At 38.7% G+C, this 18440-nt stretch overlaps 1 protein-coding gene across 2 annotated transcripts in view; it reads left to right on the forward strand.

Moving 5' to 3' along the window:
- The first annotated feature begins 19 nt into the window (after positions 1-19).
- Positions 20-18440, forward strand: part of RPAP3 (RNA polymerase II associated protein 3) — a 36230-nt gene continuing 17809 nt past the window's right edge. Inside the window, exons 1-9 of one of the 2 annotated variants that reach the window (XM_003405735.4) lie at positions 20-91; positions 4322-4496; positions 5311-5451; positions 9199-9321; positions 10118-10245; positions 13497-13618; positions 14367-14437; positions 15458-15583; positions 16717-16844. In XM_003405735.4, coding sequence (XP_003405783.1) covers positions 4347-4496; positions 5311-5451; positions 9199-9321; positions 10118-10245; positions 13497-13618; positions 14367-14437; positions 15458-15583; positions 16717-16844 — 989 coding nt within the window. In that variant the 5' untranslated portion in view covers positions 20-91; positions 4322-4346. The remainder of the gene's footprint in view (positions 92-4321; positions 4497-5310; positions 5452-9198; positions 9322-10117; positions 10246-13496; positions 13619-14366; positions 14438-15457; positions 15584-16716; positions 16845-18440) is intronic. The other variant, XM_010596090.3, reaches the window with a different exon arrangement.

Raw genomic sequence — 18440 nt, forward strand, 5'->3', positions numbered from 1 at the left:
CGCACGGGATTCTGGGAGAGCCTAGGAAGGCGGGGCCCAGCGTGAGTAGCTGCTGGTCTGATCGGGCGGCCGTGCGGTGGGTAACGGCCTGGTGAGCTGTGCACACTTTGCGGTTATCGGGGCTGGAGGAGCCGAGGAGGCCTATGGGGTTGCTTAGGGGGAAGAGGGGAGCGACCGTGGGTCCCGGGTGAGATGAAGGGGCGAGGGCGGGCGGTGTTGAGGGCGGCGCAGCGGTGTCCAGGGTAGCGGCGTCTTGGGGACCGCGTTCCCGGGAGGGGCTCGCCCCACGCACCCCAGGCCTCAACGTTTGGCTTTGCTGACGTCCCTGCTGCGCGGCTGCAGATGAGGCGATTTGCGGTGGTCGGGACGGCGTGTCCACCTTCCCAAGGGGACCAGGGTGGGGCCCCGCCCCCTTTCGGCTTGGCCGTGCGGTGTTCGCCCGGAGACGGGTGTGAAAGCGATACCTCCAGCCCTGGGTGTTTCTAGTTGCTCGTCCCGCCCCCGCCCCTTGGGAGGTTTCACGGGGGCATTCGGGTCTGCGGGAGCAGCAGAGGTGATAGGTGAAATGAAAAACATTTCGCTCCCTCCTCATCTCAGAGGCTTGCTGGGTTTATACTCATTTTTTGAGTCCTAAGCAAAGCAAAGCATTGTAATTGTTTTGTTTTTAAATGAGCTCTACATAACGTGATCGGATTTGGCTCGAACAGCAACACGTATATAATCAAACGTAGATGCTCTTGGAAAGAAGTTTAAACGGTTTAGGCTGGGAATAAGAAGGCCTGTCTGCATCTGCATCCATCTCTTTCTTCTTCCTCACAGTGAGGCCTTTTTTTAAAAATAATTTTTATTGTGCCTTCAGTGAAAGTTTACAAATCAAGTCAGTCTCTCACACAAAAACCCGTATACACCTTGCTACACCCAATTACTCTCCCCTAATGTTTTTTTTTTTAATGAACAGCTGGCTCTCTCCCTGCACACTCTGTTTTCGTGTCCATTTCGCCAGCTTTTAACCCCCTACGGTGAGGCCTTTTTAACTGAGGCCTGTTCTAAACTAATCCTTCTCTCTGCCCCATCCTCCCTCTCCTAACCTCTTAAGCTTTGAATCCCCTCCCATCTTCTTAGGAACCTTGCCCCAACCCTCAACTTCTTTTATCTTCTCCACAGCCAGCCTCCCCTACCTCCAGTCTATCCTTATGAACATATCTTCTGTCTAGATATCTTTTATCTTAGTTATCTAGTGCTGTTATAACAGAAGTACCACAATTGGATGGCTTTAACAAATAAATTTATTTTCTCACAGTTTAGGAGGCTAGAAGTCCAAATTCAGGGCATCAGCTCTAGGTTAAGGCTTTTTTTCTTTTTTGGCTCTGGGGGAAGATCCTCGTTTCCTTTCAACATCTGTGGGCCTAGCATCCCTTGGAGATCTCCACGTGTCTTGGCATCAGTCCTCTCCTAGGTCTAGGAGGTTCTTAGCATAGGGACCCCAAGTCCAAAGCATGTGCTTCACCCCTGGCTCTTCTTTTTTGGTGATAGTCAGGTCCCTGTCTATGCACTACTGCAACCATTTTTTAATTATGTTCAGTAAAATTTTACATGCATGTGATATTAATGATATAATGTCCATAATTGGATCATCTTTCTCTTGGAGTGGGGATAAATATGGATCTCTTCCAGTTGGTTGGCCAGGTAGCTGTCTTCCAAATTCCTTAGCATAGACGAGTGAGCATTTCCAGTGTCGCATCCATTTGTTGAAACATCTCAGTTGATACTCCGTCAATTCCTGGAGCCTCTTTTTTCGCCAGTGCCTTTAGTGCTTAATCTCCATATGTCTCACTTGTTTAGCTTATTTCAGCCTCTTTTTTTCCCTTTTATCCCATTAAAACTCTCAGTTATCTTCATAGGCTATAATGCACTTTTCTTTCCCCTGTATGATCTCTGTGGTGTTTGACACTGCTAATCTGTCCCACTTTCTTGGACTCATTTTCTCTGATTTTCTGTGACAGTACTCCCTAGATTTTGCTTTTAACTCTTGGTGCAACTGCTGAGTTTTTCTATATTGACATCTCTTCCTCTGTTCACTAAATATTGGTGTTCTTCAGCCGCCCCCCCACCATGGTCACCCTAATTGGACATATACAAATCCAATTATGGCCCATCTTTGGGCTGATAACACCAAAATTTGTATTTCCAGCCATACATAGCTAACTCCCTACTGTATATCTTTCCCCTAATGTCTTATAACCACTCAAATTCAGCATGTCTCAAACTGGAATAATCTGCCTTTCCATTTCCTGTAAAACCATCAAACCTCTTTTCCTTTTCAGATTATATTTCTTGACTCAGAACGTCATCACTCATCTTAGGCTCCCAAACAAGATGTCTAGGATGTTTGAATCTTTATCAGCTCCCCAACTCCTCAGTACAATCAGGCACAAGTCCTTTTTATTTTTCCACCTTAATACCTTTACATTACTTTCAGAATGTAGATCCGGCTACATGGTCGGGCATTTTAAGATATGTCACATATTTACGTCTTTTAGCCTTGTCTTCCATTGTTCTCCCTCCCTCCAACTCTGCCTGCCAACTCCTCCCTGTTAGTCACTTGGCTTGCCTCGTTTAAAAGTCAGCTCAACCTACCTCTGGGGATTCCTTCCTTGAACGCAACACCCATCTGACTTATGCCTGTTCTTTGTAGTCAGTCCTGTAACATCTATACATACTTCTGTGTAGAGTCCGTGGTAATTTTGCCCCCCCCCCCAGGAGACATTCGGCGTTTTCATTGACCTTTTCGGTTGTCATAATCAGGAAAGTGGGGTGGATATTGGCATCTAGTGGGTAAAGGCCAGGGATGTTGCCAACCATCCTACAGTGTACAGCAGTTTCCCACAACAAAAAATTATCTGGCACAAAATGTCAGTAGTATCAAGGTTGAGAACCTACTTTGCATAATATTTGTTACTCAGTATTCTGATTATTTTCTTCTCTACTTGACAAGGGATCTTGTCTTATTTCGCATTCCTAACTATTGATGCAGGAGCTGTTACATGGTAGAAGCTTAAAGGAAAAAGAGGAGTAAAGGAGGTAGTTAGAGCGTCCTTATTGGCTGAGCATCCAATCGGTTACCTTAGGCTACTCGCTAGTGTCTGTGATTGCTTCCGCATTGCTTTGCCTTGGTGATGGATTGCTGGGATGTCCATACTTGTCTGATTTTCATTCCTTTATTCAGCAAAAGTTTATTGACTCATTTTAAAAATACTATACACCTGTTCTTCACTTACTATCTCCTTATCTGACATTTTGCCTTTATAACAATAGTAAAAAATCTACCATCCAACGATTTTGTGCATTAATGAGGCGGGGGCACGGTGGCAGTGGCTGCTGAACATCCCCTTGCTTGAGCAGGGTCTCCGGGGTGGCCTCCGGGAAGCTGGGCCACGCTGCCCTGCACCGTCCTCTCCCTTCTGCTGGGGGGTGAGGGGAGGAGCTTCGTGTTCAGTGGCTTTGTGGGGCGGACTCCTCTGCAGCCCTGGCCTCCAGGCAGATACACAGGGAGCACTGAGTCAGTGGGTGCCTGTCCTGGGTCCCCAGCTCTTGGGCGGCCTGAGGCCCTGCAGCTCAAAATTGCTGTGGGGTGAGAAGGGAGAAAAGAAAGAGGCATCAGAGAGGGTGTTTGGAAGAAATACTTGTGAGTTTAGTGACATCCCAAAGCAAGCCAAACTGGGCCTGAAGCCTCCGCCTGGGTGGGAGCCCCTAGCACCCATGTAGGAAGCCCCGAGCTTTGGTGACTCGCTAGGCCCAGAGGGCAGAACAGTCTCTGGGATCCTGAACTCAGGGCTTGCAGGGGTGGGCGTGGAGCCCTGAAAGCAGCTCTTCCAGGGTGGATCTGACCCACCACAGTAGGAAGGTGAAGTGGTTAAGCCTTGCACCCTCCACTCACTCAGCCCACCTTTATCAGATTTGTCTCCTCTATGCCTCCTTCTCTGCAGAGGAATAATCCATAACTGGACTCATCAAAGTTATGAGCACGTCACTAAATCTTAGCTGTTATTATTTCTGTGATCATAGTTTTGTAAATTAAAAAAAAAATGAGACAAATGGATGGTCTGAAAACAGGAAGAAATTCTCCATTTTTGCGTGTCACCCTGGTCCTTGGGACCCAGTCGTGTTGTAAGTGCGGAGCGGGTATGCTGACATTTTCTTTCCTCGGCGTCATGTTAGGCTTTCTCCCATCTGTGTATCTTGGCCGTTCACGAAGTGAAGTTATCGATTAGCTAGGTTTCAGAAAAATAAATCAAATAATTTAATTTGATTCTTACCAAAGGTTGTTCAGAACTCTGCAGGCCATAATGACTTCAAGTAAAGCGATTGAATTACAACTACAAGTGAAACAAAATGCAGAAGAACTACAAGACTTTATGAGGGATTTAGAAACCTGGGAAAAAGACATTAAACAAAAGGATATGGAACTAAGAAAACAAAATGGTGTTCTTGAAGAGGTAAATTAAGAATTTCTAGTTTCAATCCAACAAAGCTCTTTATTTTAAAATAAAGCACAGCCTTTTAAAATGTTTTGTGATAATACAGAAATTGATTTGTTTTAATGTAAACATTTTTAAAAATTCTGCTTTATAAAAAACCTTCGTAATGATGGTATTAATTACAGTAGAAGACATTTTGAAAAATGGCTTAGTGACTAGTTATTGAAAGGAAGACCATGTGATAGTACTTCAAGGTAAATGAATAGCATTATAAAAAAAATCTTGGGGTGTGTGGTATATATGTTTAATGATATGTGAACATACAATACATCAGCATAAAAACGCAGATAGTACCATGGCTCAACCAAATATTTTTCCTAAGACAGTTCATTTAAACATGGATAGACTTTTCATGCTATACATAATGACATGGAGGCAAATTTTTGTTAAATGTAGAAAGGATATTGTTTATATGATTAAAGATTTTAAGTTTGCCTTTGTTTTACTGCTAATTCGTTATACCAAAGCTGAAGATAGGTAGTTTATGAAGTTTGAATTTAGGATCGTAAATTAAATTTATAATTAGAATTTCTAGGTAATACAGTTCTAGTGACTGATCAATCAAGATGAATTACACTTTTCAAACAAATTATCGTTATGAGTAAGGATGGTAAATTGATACCTACAAACCTTTGAAAATTAAATTAAAAAATTACTTACGTCTTAAATATATAGTTCAGTAAGAATTTTAAACATTACTAGTTATACAAAAAAGTTATATAATAGTGGTCACAACTGTGTGTGTGTTTGTGTTTTCTTTCTTTTCCCCTAGAATTTACCTCCTATTAGAAATGGGAATTTTAGGAAAAAGAAGAAAGGCAAAGCCAAAGAGTCTTCTAAAAAAACCAAAGAGGAAAACACCAAAAACAGGATAAAATCATATGATTACGAGGCATGGGCAAAACTGGATGTGGTAAGTTAATCTAGTGCTTCTTAATAGGTAAATAAAATTTTCTTGAAGTTAGCCCAATAGTTATGGATTAAATGAAAAATATTAGAGTTCTTATAATTTGTTTTGTTCATTTATAGACTATTTTTTGTGGAATAAAAATTTAATTATATGGCTCTTAAATTAACTGGAAACCCTGGTGGCATAATGGTTAAGAGCTACAGCTGCTAACGAGAAGGCCAGCAGCTGTAATCCACCAGGCACTCTTTGGAAACTCTGGGGCAGTTCTGCTCTGTCCTGTAGGGTCACTGTGAGTCAGAATCGACTCTGTGGCAACAAGTTTTGTTTTTTTGGTTTTAAATTAACTAGATTATTTTTTTCTCTTTCAGTCTTCATTTTTGCCTAAGACAACCAAAACCAAAATAAAAAAACCAAACCCAGTGCCCCATAGAGTTTCCCAGGAGCGCCTGGCGGATTTGAACTGCCGACCCTTTGGTTAGCAGCCGTAGCACTTAACCACTACACCACCACGGTCTTTTTTCTTTCTGTTTGCAAAAATAATACAGAGAGGTCCAGTGTGCTCTTTACCCAGCTTCCCCCACTGGTTACATCTTACTTGACTAGTACAATATCAAAGCCAAGAAGCTGATGTTGGTGCAATGTGCTAATTCCCTTGCGCTAATTCCTCTGTAGTCACACCCACCCCCTTCTTCTCCATCATCCCTAACCTCTAAACAGCCAGGAGTCTAAGATCATAATACTTCCAGGAGAGAATAACCCTGCCAATACCCTTTTTATAGACTGAAGGACCTACCTGTCTAGTTTTAGGGCAGAGGGTGTGTGATAATAAAAGTAGGGCCTGTCTTGATCCCAGGAAGGTGGTACTTTTGGTTTGTATGTGTTCGTAACAAAAGCAGAGTTTTGTATGTAGGTTTTAAAAATTTACAGAAATGGTGTAACTCATTCTCTTTCTCTTTTCAAACTATTAAAATCCACCGATTTTGCTTTTTGTAAATCTAATCTGATCATCTGACTAGTACTGACACTGTATTCCATGGCATGTATTCACCACATTTTACCTCTTCATTCTCTTCTCACTGATAGACACGGTATACGTGTTTGCCTCTGTATAGGATAAGGCGTTTATTTAGCATTCCGTTTCTAGTTCTGATCTGAGTAGCTGCTTTAGTTTTCTGCTGCTGTTAGTTTTCTACACATAACCAGAGCAGGGTTGTGCAATCTTGGCTTCGGCTTTTACAGCGGTCACGCAGTATTCCTAGACTCCTTGAGATAAAACAGTTAATTTCAGTCTGCGTTTTAATGTTCATTCAGAGAAACAACACGGATTTCATTTTATTTTTTTAAATTTATCAACATTTTTTTCTTAAATTGAAACAGTATGCTATTTGTTAAATGCAAAAAGGACGTTTATGTAATGATTAAAGATTTTAAGTGAGCTCTAATGAAGACTCATGTTTACTGTTTTAAAATACCTTACTAAAATTAATTTTTTATCATGTATGATAAAAAAAATGACATGATTTAAAGAAATGGTGTTGTGGTCAATGAGGAAAGTAGTGTGTGAATGTTTAATGATAGTAGTAGTAGTGTTAGGACTTGTCTAGGTTCCTTAGGGATAAGAACCAGGAAGAGCTCAAAGTTGATCCCTGTGAGGTAGAGGTCAGACATAGCCTGGTCTCCAACCTTTTTACCAATTCTGACACTAGCCATCCTCCCCATGGCACTTTATTTCTCCGCTGGCTTTGATAATTCATCGCAATGGCCACACAGACCTCACAGATTGTACTTACAGTTAAGTGGTTTATTAAGGAAGTAATAGGCTACAACTCAGAATCAGGAAGCATGGAGGCAAAGTCTGGAAGCCTCCGCTGAAGAGGAGAGCGCTCCTTCCCTTTCTTTTGTGTAGGACAGCTCTCCTAGCTCTTCTTGGCTGTGCAAACAAGTGGCCCCTTCTCTTTGCTGTGTAGCTGCGGAGGCCTCATCTCAGCTTCCTCAGGACAGGCTTTTTTTGGCCCTGCACACCCCTCTTAGCCCCCTCAGGACAGACCTCTCAGCCCCCTCAGGACAGCCTTCTCCTCAGCCCCTTCAGGACAGGCCTTCTCTACTTTTGACCTCCCTGTTAACTGACTCATCTAGCCAGCGTAGCATCAGTTTTAATTCAGCTCTCTTAGCCGCATTCCTAGCAGTGGGTTTCTGTCATCACCACTGACTGCCACAGGGCACAGGGGCCTGTTGTTGCTGGCTCTGCTTTAGGACCTCTTCCAGGTCTCTTGTCTTCAGTGTTACAGCCCTTGATTTGTGTTACAGCTCTTTTAGGTTTCTCAATTCCTGTCTTTCTGCTTCTCTCTTGCCTCTTGTATTTTCTCCTTTCTGCTTTTTTCTTCCTTCTTTCTGTCTCCTTATCTTTGGTAAAACTTCTGGTCACTTTCAAGGCATGCAGTCCCACTAGGGCCACGAACCCTGTCAGTAGGCCACAGTCACTTCATTTGCATATTACGCTATATGCATTTCATTTGCATAGTATTTTGACCAATCCCTGCAAGGTGAGTAAAATAGACCAATCACGGGGCAGGCTGCAGCCCAGGGCCAGACAAAAGTATCAAACAAGTTGTTTTACAGCTTACCCAAGAAATGTCAGTCAACCTGGACAAAAGTAACAAACTCTCTGGGGTAGAAAACTAGGGCAAAGTTAACTCCTCAGGACTTCATGGGGAAAATCTCTCAAGATGTTTTTCCAGAGAACCAAGGCAGAACACCACATAAAGGAACTCATTTCACCACAGTAAGCAAAAGAGATTGAGAACTGCCAGGCTAGCATATTATATTTTTCTTTGGTGGAGTCAGCTATATCTTGGAATACACGAGAGGCAGAATAACATGGTGATTCAGAGCTCTCTAGAGGAGCCAGACTGCCTGGGTTCAAATCCTAAAAAAACTTGACTACTTACTAGTTAATCTGTTTTTCAGTTTTGCTCAAGGGAAAAACATGAGTAATTACACCTACCTCTTAGCTGTTGTGAATATCAGGAGTTAATGCTCTACGAGCAGTTTTTGTTGTCTTAAAATAAGGAAGAAAGAAGTTTTAGAAAAATATTTTTGCTGCTTTTGGGTGTCAGTTACATTGTTGTTAGCTGCTGTAGAGTTGGCCCCTGACTCATGGTGAGCCCATGTATAAGGGAAGGAAATGCTGCCTGGTCCGTAGGGTTTTCATTGGCTGATTTTTGGAGATCTCCAGTCCTTTCTTCCTACTCTGTCTTAGTCTAGAAGCTCTGCTGAAGCCTGTTCAGTATCATAGCAACATGAAGCCCACCACAGACAGACAGGTGGTAGCTGTGCATGAGGTACATCAGCCAGAAATTGAACCCAGGTCTTCCATATGGAAAGCAAGAATTCCACCACTGACCCACCATAGTTCCCTTAATTACATTAGTGTAGGGTTATTTGCACACTTCTCTTGGGTCAATCCTTAATACTTTACTGCTGATAGTTTGTGATTTAAGGGTGATTCGTAGATCCTATTGACTTAGATTATTTTTTGAGTTGAGAATCAGAATCTCTAAGTGGTTTGGGTCTTAATTTTCTAAACATGAGCTCCTTTTTCTTTGGGTATAATCTTAACAGTAAGAGGTTATTTGGATTACTTTTATAGCTGTTTATGTCGTTAGGTCATAACAAGCCCTTTTGAGTGTACTTTTTCATTTTGAGTATATCTCTAAATCATGAGTGTTGTTCTCCTACTTCCGACTTTAGGACAGTATCCTTGATGAGCTTGACAAAGAAGATAGTACCCATGATTCTGTGTCTCAAGAATCAGAGTCAGAAGAAGATGGGATTCATGTAGACTCACAGAAGGCTCTTGCCCTAAAAGAAAAGGTACTGTTTAGGTTTCTTCAGATAGGCAGAATATGTGGAAAATCATGTGGATCTCAAGATTTCACCAACAGAGTTTAGAGAGTATTCAAACTTGAAGTTGTCATTGCCTGTATCCCTGTTGGGAGGCAGTATTGTGTAGTTATTCCACATGCACTGGAACCAGAATGCCTTGGTGCAGATCCTGCCTTGGTTGTCTCAGCTATAAAATGAGATTAATAATAGTACTGCGTCTCAGTGGGTATTAAGTGAACTTAATTTTGTGAGTGTTAAGTGAACTATTATATGTAAAGTGCTTGGACTGTACCTGGAGTTGCTCTAGGCATAGTAGACTGAAGTAACTTGAAATCAGCACAAGATTTTTGGCATGAGTATTATATTTCAGTCCTCCATATCACAGGCCATCTTTGGTTACTTTCTGGAACAGTCAGCTCCCTAAGGGATGCCTGATTATTACAAAACCAGCCGTTGTGCTCTACAAAAAGATGAAACTCTTTTAAGATTAAATCTCTTAATGTGTTTATAGTGTTGCATTTTACTTTTGGGGTTAATATTGTCAATAAAAAGTATAATGCTAGGTATTTTACTCATTTTTCTGCCAGGGTGCTGGAGTTGTGCCGATATATTGATTATATACAGTGAATTTCAAGCACTTCTAGGAAGATTATTTGGCTGAATTCTCTTTTCTTTCCTGTTATCCTTGGTTACATAGTTAATGAGCTAGAAAGAGAGGAGTAACATTGAAAAAAAATGACTCTGGAATTTAGTGCCAGTATGTAGCTGACTCATGCTTTTTCAGGGCAATAAATACTTCAAACAAGGGAAATATGATGAAGCAATTGATTGCTACACAAGAGGCATGGATGCCGACCCATATAATCCTGTGTTACCAACAAACAGAGCTTCAGCATACTTCAGAATGAGAAAGTAAGGCATTTCCATAATGTGTGTGAATGTTTTGTGTGTACTTGGAGACTGATTTAAAAAAAAAACAAACTTTAATGATAAAACGTGGGGAAGATTAAAAATGTATTACTTTTTCTTTTTAACTGTAAATTCTTAAACTCACTCGCTTTTACTGAGTTATGCTTCAGTAGCTCACTTTACTGAGCTGTTCCTCCTCTAAAAACTGAGTAATGATGTTCTCTATGTCATTCACAAAAGAATAAGAAAGGTAGATGGAGAAACATTTTTAGGAATTAACATTCCCACATTATTTTGATAAACCATTTATCCACTATTTAAGCTAGAGAACTTTAATTATGGTAAACATAAAAATGTTCTACTGTTTAAGTCATATTAACTCTTTAAATACATATTTAATGACAAAGAACATGAATATGTTATGATCTTATTAAAAGCAAGGACTGACCTATCAAGATATCAAAAGAATTTTTAAAACAAATACTATCAAGGAAAATATTCTTACATGTTTTAATTATTATTTGGAAATATAAATTAAATACATATTATATATACATAAATTATAATAGTTCTTATTTAGGTAACATAATGTTAGATCTTTGAAATTTATGGCATTAATATCCTCACAAGCCGGGGGAGTGTTGCATTGTATAGTATTTGATATCTATTGTGTGTGTATCTTATGCAAGTTATGAAACATAATTTTAAATAAACCCATATAAACTTAAAAACTGGAATATTACTATTATTATTGAAGCTACTTTGATGTTCCTTTCTATATCCTGTGGTGAATACATGAGCCTACACATGAGATAAAATTGTACAGAACTGAACGCACAAATGCACTGCATACCAGAAAAACTGGGGAGATTTGAGTAAGATTAGTGGTTGGTCCAAACCAAACCAAACCAAACCCAGTGCTGTCGAGCCGATTCCGACTCATAGCGACTTTATAGGACAGAGTAGAACTGCCCCATAGAGTTTCCAAGGAGTGCCTGGCAAATTTGAACTGCCGACCCTTTGGTTAGCAGCTGTAGCACTTAACCACTATGCCACCAGGGTTTCCTAGTGGTTCGTATCAATGTCAGTATCTTTGTTGCGATAATATACTATAGTTTTGCAACTGTTACCATTTGGGGAAACCGGGTAAAGTGTATACGATCTGTTATTTCTTAAACTGCCTGTGAATCTACAATTATCTCAGTAAAAATTTCAATTAGAAAAAAAATGGAACGAAATAGAGAGCCCAGAAATAGACCCATAGAATATGTTCAGTTGATTTTTGACAGAGGAGAAAGGATAGTCTTTTCAGCATACGGTGCTGGAACAATTGAACATCTACATGCAGAAAAAGAATCTAGACACAGACCTTACATCTTTCACAACAATTAACTCAAAATGGATCATAGACCTAAATGTGTAAAATACGAAACCATGAAACTTCTAGAGGATAACATAAGAGAAAATCTGGGTGACCTTGGGTTTGGCAATGACTTTCTAGGTACATGATTCAAAAAGGAAAAAAATAGATAACTTCATTAAAATTAAGAATTTCTTCCCTGCCAAAGACATTGTGAAGAGAATGAAACGACAAGTCACAGTCTGAGAGGACATGCTTGGAAAATACACATCAGACAAAAGATTTGTATTCACAATATACAAAACCCAAACCCATCGCCATTGAGTGGATTCCAACTCATAGCGACCCTATAGGAAAGGGTAGAACTGCCCCATAGGGTTTCCAAGGCTGTAATCTTTATGGAAGCAGACTGCCACATCTCTCTCCCGAGGAGCAGCTGGAGGATTCAAACTGCTGACCTTTCAGTTTGCAGCCAAGTGCTTAACTACTGCGCAACCAGGGTTCCTTGCAAAATATACAAAGAACCCTTAAAACTCAGCAGTAAGAAAACCAACAACCCAATTAAAAAATGGATAAAAGATCTGCATAGACACCTCACCAGAGAAGATATACAGATGGCAAAAAAGCATATGAAAAGACGCACAACATATTATATATCCTTACTGTCCTGTATCTGTTGCTATTGAGTCAATTTCAACTCATAGCGACCCTATAGGACAGAGTAGAACTGCCCCATACGGTTTCCAAGGAGCACCTGGTGGATTCATATTGCTGACCTTTTGGTTAACAGATGTAGCTCTTAACCACTACGCCACCAGGGTTTCGTATACGTCCTTAGGGAATTCAAAATGAAGACAGTGAGATCTCACTGCACACCTATTGGAATGGCTAAAATTCCAAATACTAACACCGCTGAATGCTGGTGAGTATATGGAGCAACAAAAACTTATTCGTTGCTGGTGGGAATGCAAAATGAAGGTACAGGCAGTTTGGAAAACAGTCAGGAAGTTTCTTAGAAAGCTAAAGATAGGCCTCCCATACAGCCCAGCATTCACACTCTTAGGCATTTACCCAAATGAATTGGAAACTAAGGTCAACACAAAAAGTTGCGCATGGATGTTTATCGTAGCTTTATTCATAATTGCCCCAAACTGGAAGTAACCAAGATGTCCTTACAATAGGTGAATGAATAAATAAACTTTGATATATGCATAAAAATGGAGTAGTATTTAGCAATAAAAAGAAATGAGCTATCCAGCCATGAAAAGACATGGAGGAGCCTTAAATGCATATTGCTAAGCTGAAAGAAGCCAGCCTGAAAAGCTAATGATTTGAACTATATGGCATTCTGGAAAAGGCAAGACTATCCAGAGGGTAAAAAGATCAGTGGTAGCCAGGGCAAGGGGAAGACAGAGGGATGAATAGCTAGAGCACAGGGGGTTTTTAGGTTGGTGAAACTATTCTCTATGATACTGCTGTGTGAAACTCTAATGGTGGACACAGAGTGTATCCTAATGTAGACTGTGGACTGTAGTTAGTAATAATGTATCGGTCTTGGTTCAGCATTTGTAACAAATATGCCACACCAATGCAAAATGGTAATAGAGGAGACTGTTTTAGAGGGGTGGTATATGTCAACTCTCTGTACTCTGCTCAGTTTTTCTGTAAATCTGAAACTGATCTTAAAAAAAAAAACCTATTAAAATTAAAAAAGGAATAAAGAGGACCTTGACCTAGAAATAAGAATTGGGTTCTGCTCTGAAACACATGGGGTCACCATGAGTTGGAATGGACTTGGCAGCAACTGGTTTGGTTTTCAGGGATTTCAGAAACACATTTTGAAGTTTTGGTTTAATGAACGATTTTTATTAACTTTAATTTTTTTACATTGCAGATTTGCTGTTGCTGAGTCCGATTGTAATTTAGCAATTGCCTTGAATAGGAGTTATACAAAGGCATATGCTAGACGAGGGGCGGCCCGATTTGCTTTGCAAAAACTAGAGGATGCCAAAAAAGGTATTAATGTTTTCAAGGTCATCATTATCTGAAAAACTCTCCCAATAGTTTAATTTATCAGATACAATGAGTTCAAATAGACTTGAGGGCAGTGGGGTTGGTGTTTTCGTTTTTTATACAAAATATACTAGGTAAGCACAGTTAGTACCTTCAGAGAGTTCTGTATTTGAACAAAGCTCATTTCTGCGCTTTAAAAGGCATCTTGTTTTGGCGAGATTGCGTTATTTGCCACCAATCAGGCCTTGGTTCACATTCTCATTTCACCCTGTACTAGCTTTGTGACCAGAAGAAGGTTGTATATCTTCTCTGATTTTCAGTTTCTCATCTCTAAAGTAGGGTTTAAAACACCTTGTTGACCATTGTGAGGCTAGAGGTAATACGTGTAAGCTCTTACCACAAGTTTTTATTTATTCGTAAATTCTAAGCCTTTTATTATTCCATAAAACAGGTTTATCTGAATAAAGCTGATATAGGAGTCTCTTGCTTCTTGGTTTTATCAAGTACAGCTTATGACAGCAAGTATTATTTGTGGGGCTGGTGGGAGAAGGATGCTGTCAGAATTTTGTAAGGATTCTTTTCTAGGGAGACTGGAGAAAGTCCAGTAGCCTAATGTTAGTATTTCTTAGTTCCCCGTTCATTTTGCTGTAGGACAGTTGCCTGTTTGTCACATGTAGCAAATTATTATTGTTTTGTATATGGTTTTTAATATCATATCTTTTAAAGATTCTTTATCATCTAATTTACTCAGATTATGAAAAAGTATTAGAATTGGAACCAAGTAACTTTGAAGCAACAAATGAACTCAGGAAAATTAATCAGGTAAACTATAGTAATTTAAATAAACGCATTATTTGTGACTTTTATCTGACAAAACTTTTTAAATAGACTTTGTACTGTAGATTACCATATGTAAATATAGAGATTTTCTGATTTTAATTCTTCATACTATAGAGTCTTGAAGCTAGAGGTAGTGTAATGGTAAGAGCATTAATTGATCATTACCTTAAGAAGTTGTCTGAGACCTTTAGAACTACTGCTGCTTTACTTTTTCCTAGACAAAAAAAATATTTTTTCCTTTATTGCACTGGTTTCTTTCTTTTTTGGCTTGTGCTCCGATTTCTGTTCTAAACTTCTGCGTGTTTCTTTGATTTTGTAATTGTAAAGTTGCTCCATCTTTATAGTTTGTATGGTACCAAAAATAATTTTTTTAACAGTGAGAACATGGTTATTACTTAAAGGTAAAGTTAGCTTCACAGAGTACTGAGCAGTTACATATTCCTTTTACTTTGCCTTTGAATCATGGTTATAATGGTTTTACTATCTGTTGAAACGCTGAGAAAAACGTAGCAATGATTGGGGAAAATCTGCTCTTAAATATTATCATTAATTATCGCACATAAAATCTGTTGGTAAATATATCCGCTTGATGGTAATTGCAAACTGTATTATCTTGCATATTTTTGCATTTCATCTTAAATCAAATAAAGACTAAATATTAACTGAGAAATTCAGTGATGTGGTTTTACTTACCTGCTCATGTTTGAAAACAGCTCCTAGAAAGTGCCTGGCCTGTGTAGTAATTCAGTAAGTATTTGTTGAATAAATAAATGAACAGCTGCCTTTAGTGGGTACGAAATTTAAGTAAGATGTACATTAAATTTGTTATATACTTTTTTGTTTTTTATGTTAATAAATATAAGAACTTCGAATTAGAGTACAAAATTATTAATTTCAAATATGAGAACTTCTAGTATATTTGAGGAATTTAATATTTTAAAATCAAATGTGCATGTGTCTTGCATTACTTGTTTTATCTAAGGGGACTATTATGTCTCCCAGGCTTTAACATCCAAAGAAAACTCATATCCAAAGGAAGCTGACACAGTAATAAAGTCAACTGAAGGAGAGAAAAAACAAATTGAAGAACAACAGCATAAGCAGCAGGCCATTTCAGAGAAAGATCTGGTAATTCAGAGAGATTCCAACATATAATGTATATTTTTTGCTGAGTGTTTATTAGTTAGGTTTCCACCTTATATTAGAATTCTTCTTGCGTCCCAGCTATGTAAGAACTGGATGTTAAATACACTGAAATTTCTGGAGCCTACTAATTCAAAATTTGAATAATTGATAACTTCCATGTAAATTAAAAAAAAAATACAATTATAGAAACATATTTAAGTTTAGGGAACAAACTGCTTTTGATTGTTTCGTCATGTATTTACATGTAGCTAGATTTTTTTTTTTTACTATGTAAAATTAACAGAATAACAGTTCATTCTTATTTGTAATTTACTGTTTTCGTTAATTCACACTGGACCATTTCTGACTGAAATTCCCTTACAGATCCTTAATTGAGGAAATTCAATTTAATACATTTATAGTCTTCCAAATGACCCCACGGATTCCTAACAAATACTTATGGAATGATTATTGATTATATCTGACTCTGATCATAAATGAGCCATGTTACAATGAAATCTAGTATGCACATTCCAGTACAGTTTAATTTATCCTGTGTTTATACACGTTAATATTACCAAAGAATAGGCTGTGCAAGTCTGGTAGTATGTGCTTTCACAACAATTGCTTGGGTTATAAAATTTTTTGTATAGCTTTTAAAAAACTAAAGTCTTAGTATAATATTTACGCCTCTATTTATTAAAATGAGTTGTTAAATTTAAACTTTGTATAATATTTAATTAGAATAATGCTGGATGCTGCTACCTTTTTAGTACTGGCAAGAGTAACACCATTAAAGAAAACAATTAATCCATACTATACGAGCCCTGGTGGCGCAGTGGTTAAGAGCTTGGCTGCTAACCAAGAGGTTGGCTGTTCACATTTACCAGCTGTTCCTTGGAAACTGTATGGCTGTTCTACTCTGTCCTGTAGGGATCGCTATGAGTCAGAATTAACGGCAGTGGGTTTCATTTTGTTTTGGTTTTTAACAGATTATAAAACAGCTCTTAAACTAGATTTTCAGCAATTAAAATGCACATTTATTATTGGTGTAATATTTTATAGTGTTCCTTAAGATATGAATTAATTATTTGTATATTTTTTGTTTTTCTCCACATGTCTCTCCAAAATGATAGGGGAATGGATTTTTCAAAGAGGGGAAGTATGAAAGAGCAATTGAATGCTATACTCGAGGGATAGCAGCAGATGGCACTAATGCCCTTCTTCCAGCAAACAGAGCAATGGCCTATTTGAAGATTCAGAAGTACGTATTGGTTACATTTTAATGCTTTTTTGGATGAAAATGAAATTTACCAGAAATTGGCATATTGGCTAAGCAGTAAATTCAGATTTCGTTTATTCTTGAGGATTAAGTTAAGGTTAAATAAGATTGTGTGTGTGTGTGTGCGTGTGTGCGCATGCGAGCAGGCACATAGTACGTACTTGGTAATGTTAGCTCTTGTTAATAATATTTTCCCACTTTTAATAGCCTTGTTGTTGTTGTGTGCCATCAAGTGGATTCCGACTCATAGCAACCCTGTAGAACAGGGTAGAACTGTCCCATAGGGTTTCCAAGGAGCACCTGGTGGAATTGAACCGATGACCTTTTGGTTAGCAGCTGCAGCTCTTAACCGCTAAGCCACCAGGGTTCCAACTTTAATAGCCTGGCGTCACACAATTTAACACTTCTTCTCAATTGTTTTATGTATGTGAAATTATTTTAACTTTAGAACCCTTTGGACAGAGTCTTATCTGGAAGTGTTTTTTGTATTTATAACAAAAGGGAACTGTTATCATTGAAACTGCTGATCGACTAAATATGTAATTAAAACTTGGTCTAGTGACACTAACTAGCTGTTTCTAGATATCCTTGGGGGCTCCAAGTTGGACAATTAGTAGGATAATGTCTGATGGCAGAAACGGTATCTTATCTTTTTTTGTATCTTGTAGTAATACCTTACACATGAGTGCCAGAATAAAAAAGAAAAAAACAAAACAAAAAAATCTCTTGATAGGGCAGCATGGTGAAGCCTATGACTCCCAATTATGTTTTTATGTGCATAATTGTACATTTAAGATTACAAAGAAATATTAAAATTTATGAAATGTTCATTTATATACTTTTTTATTAATACACTACAGAATAAGAAAATACATTTAAAATACAGGCATATTAATACAAAGACTAGACTAAGGGCATTACCCTGTGGGGTGATCTTTGGCACATGTCCTTCCACATGTTAATGAACAGGCAGGTGTGGATAGGGAATACCTGAAAGCAGCATAGATGCTGAGGTGTCTAGTGTGATAGCACCTGACTTCACTCTTTGGTACCTGAATGGCTTCTGGGGGCAGAGTTGCCCCATCATCAGCCAGCTGTATCGCAGGAGCACTGTAGACAGGGGTACTGCAAGCGCATGCTCACAAGCAGCAGGTTAAATTCCTGTGTAATTCCAAAATAGTGATGAGCGTAAGCCGCATTTTGATTTGTCTGTGGCAGTTGCAATATGATGTGAAAATATCTGTGATTTTTATTGTGACAAAGTCATAGGTAACTGCCTTTACTACTGTGGTTTGTTGTATACATTCATAATAGAAAGAAAAGGTAAATTTCATTTAAAAGCCAGTGAAAGAGGATTTTTCCCCTCTCAAATTTTCAGATCCCTTGAGGGACCCCAGGTTAAGAATTCCTGTCATAGAAGTAAGTTTTGATTGTATACTTAACCTCATTTGAACTAATAGGCAGAGCTACAATATTTTATTGGTTAAAGATCATTGTCTCTTCCTAGCTTATGAAAATTCTGATTTTTGCTTGAAGATTTGTGCTTTAATTTAAAATTGTAAGGCCTGAATTCTTAGG

This window comes from Loxodonta africana, chromosome 4 (genome assembly GCF_030014295.1).
Source record: "Loxodonta africana isolate mLoxAfr1 chromosome 4, mLoxAfr1.hap2, whole genome shotgun sequence".
Classification (NCBI taxonomy): Eukaryota; Metazoa; Chordata; class Mammalia; order Proboscidea; family Elephantidae; genus Loxodonta; species Loxodonta africana.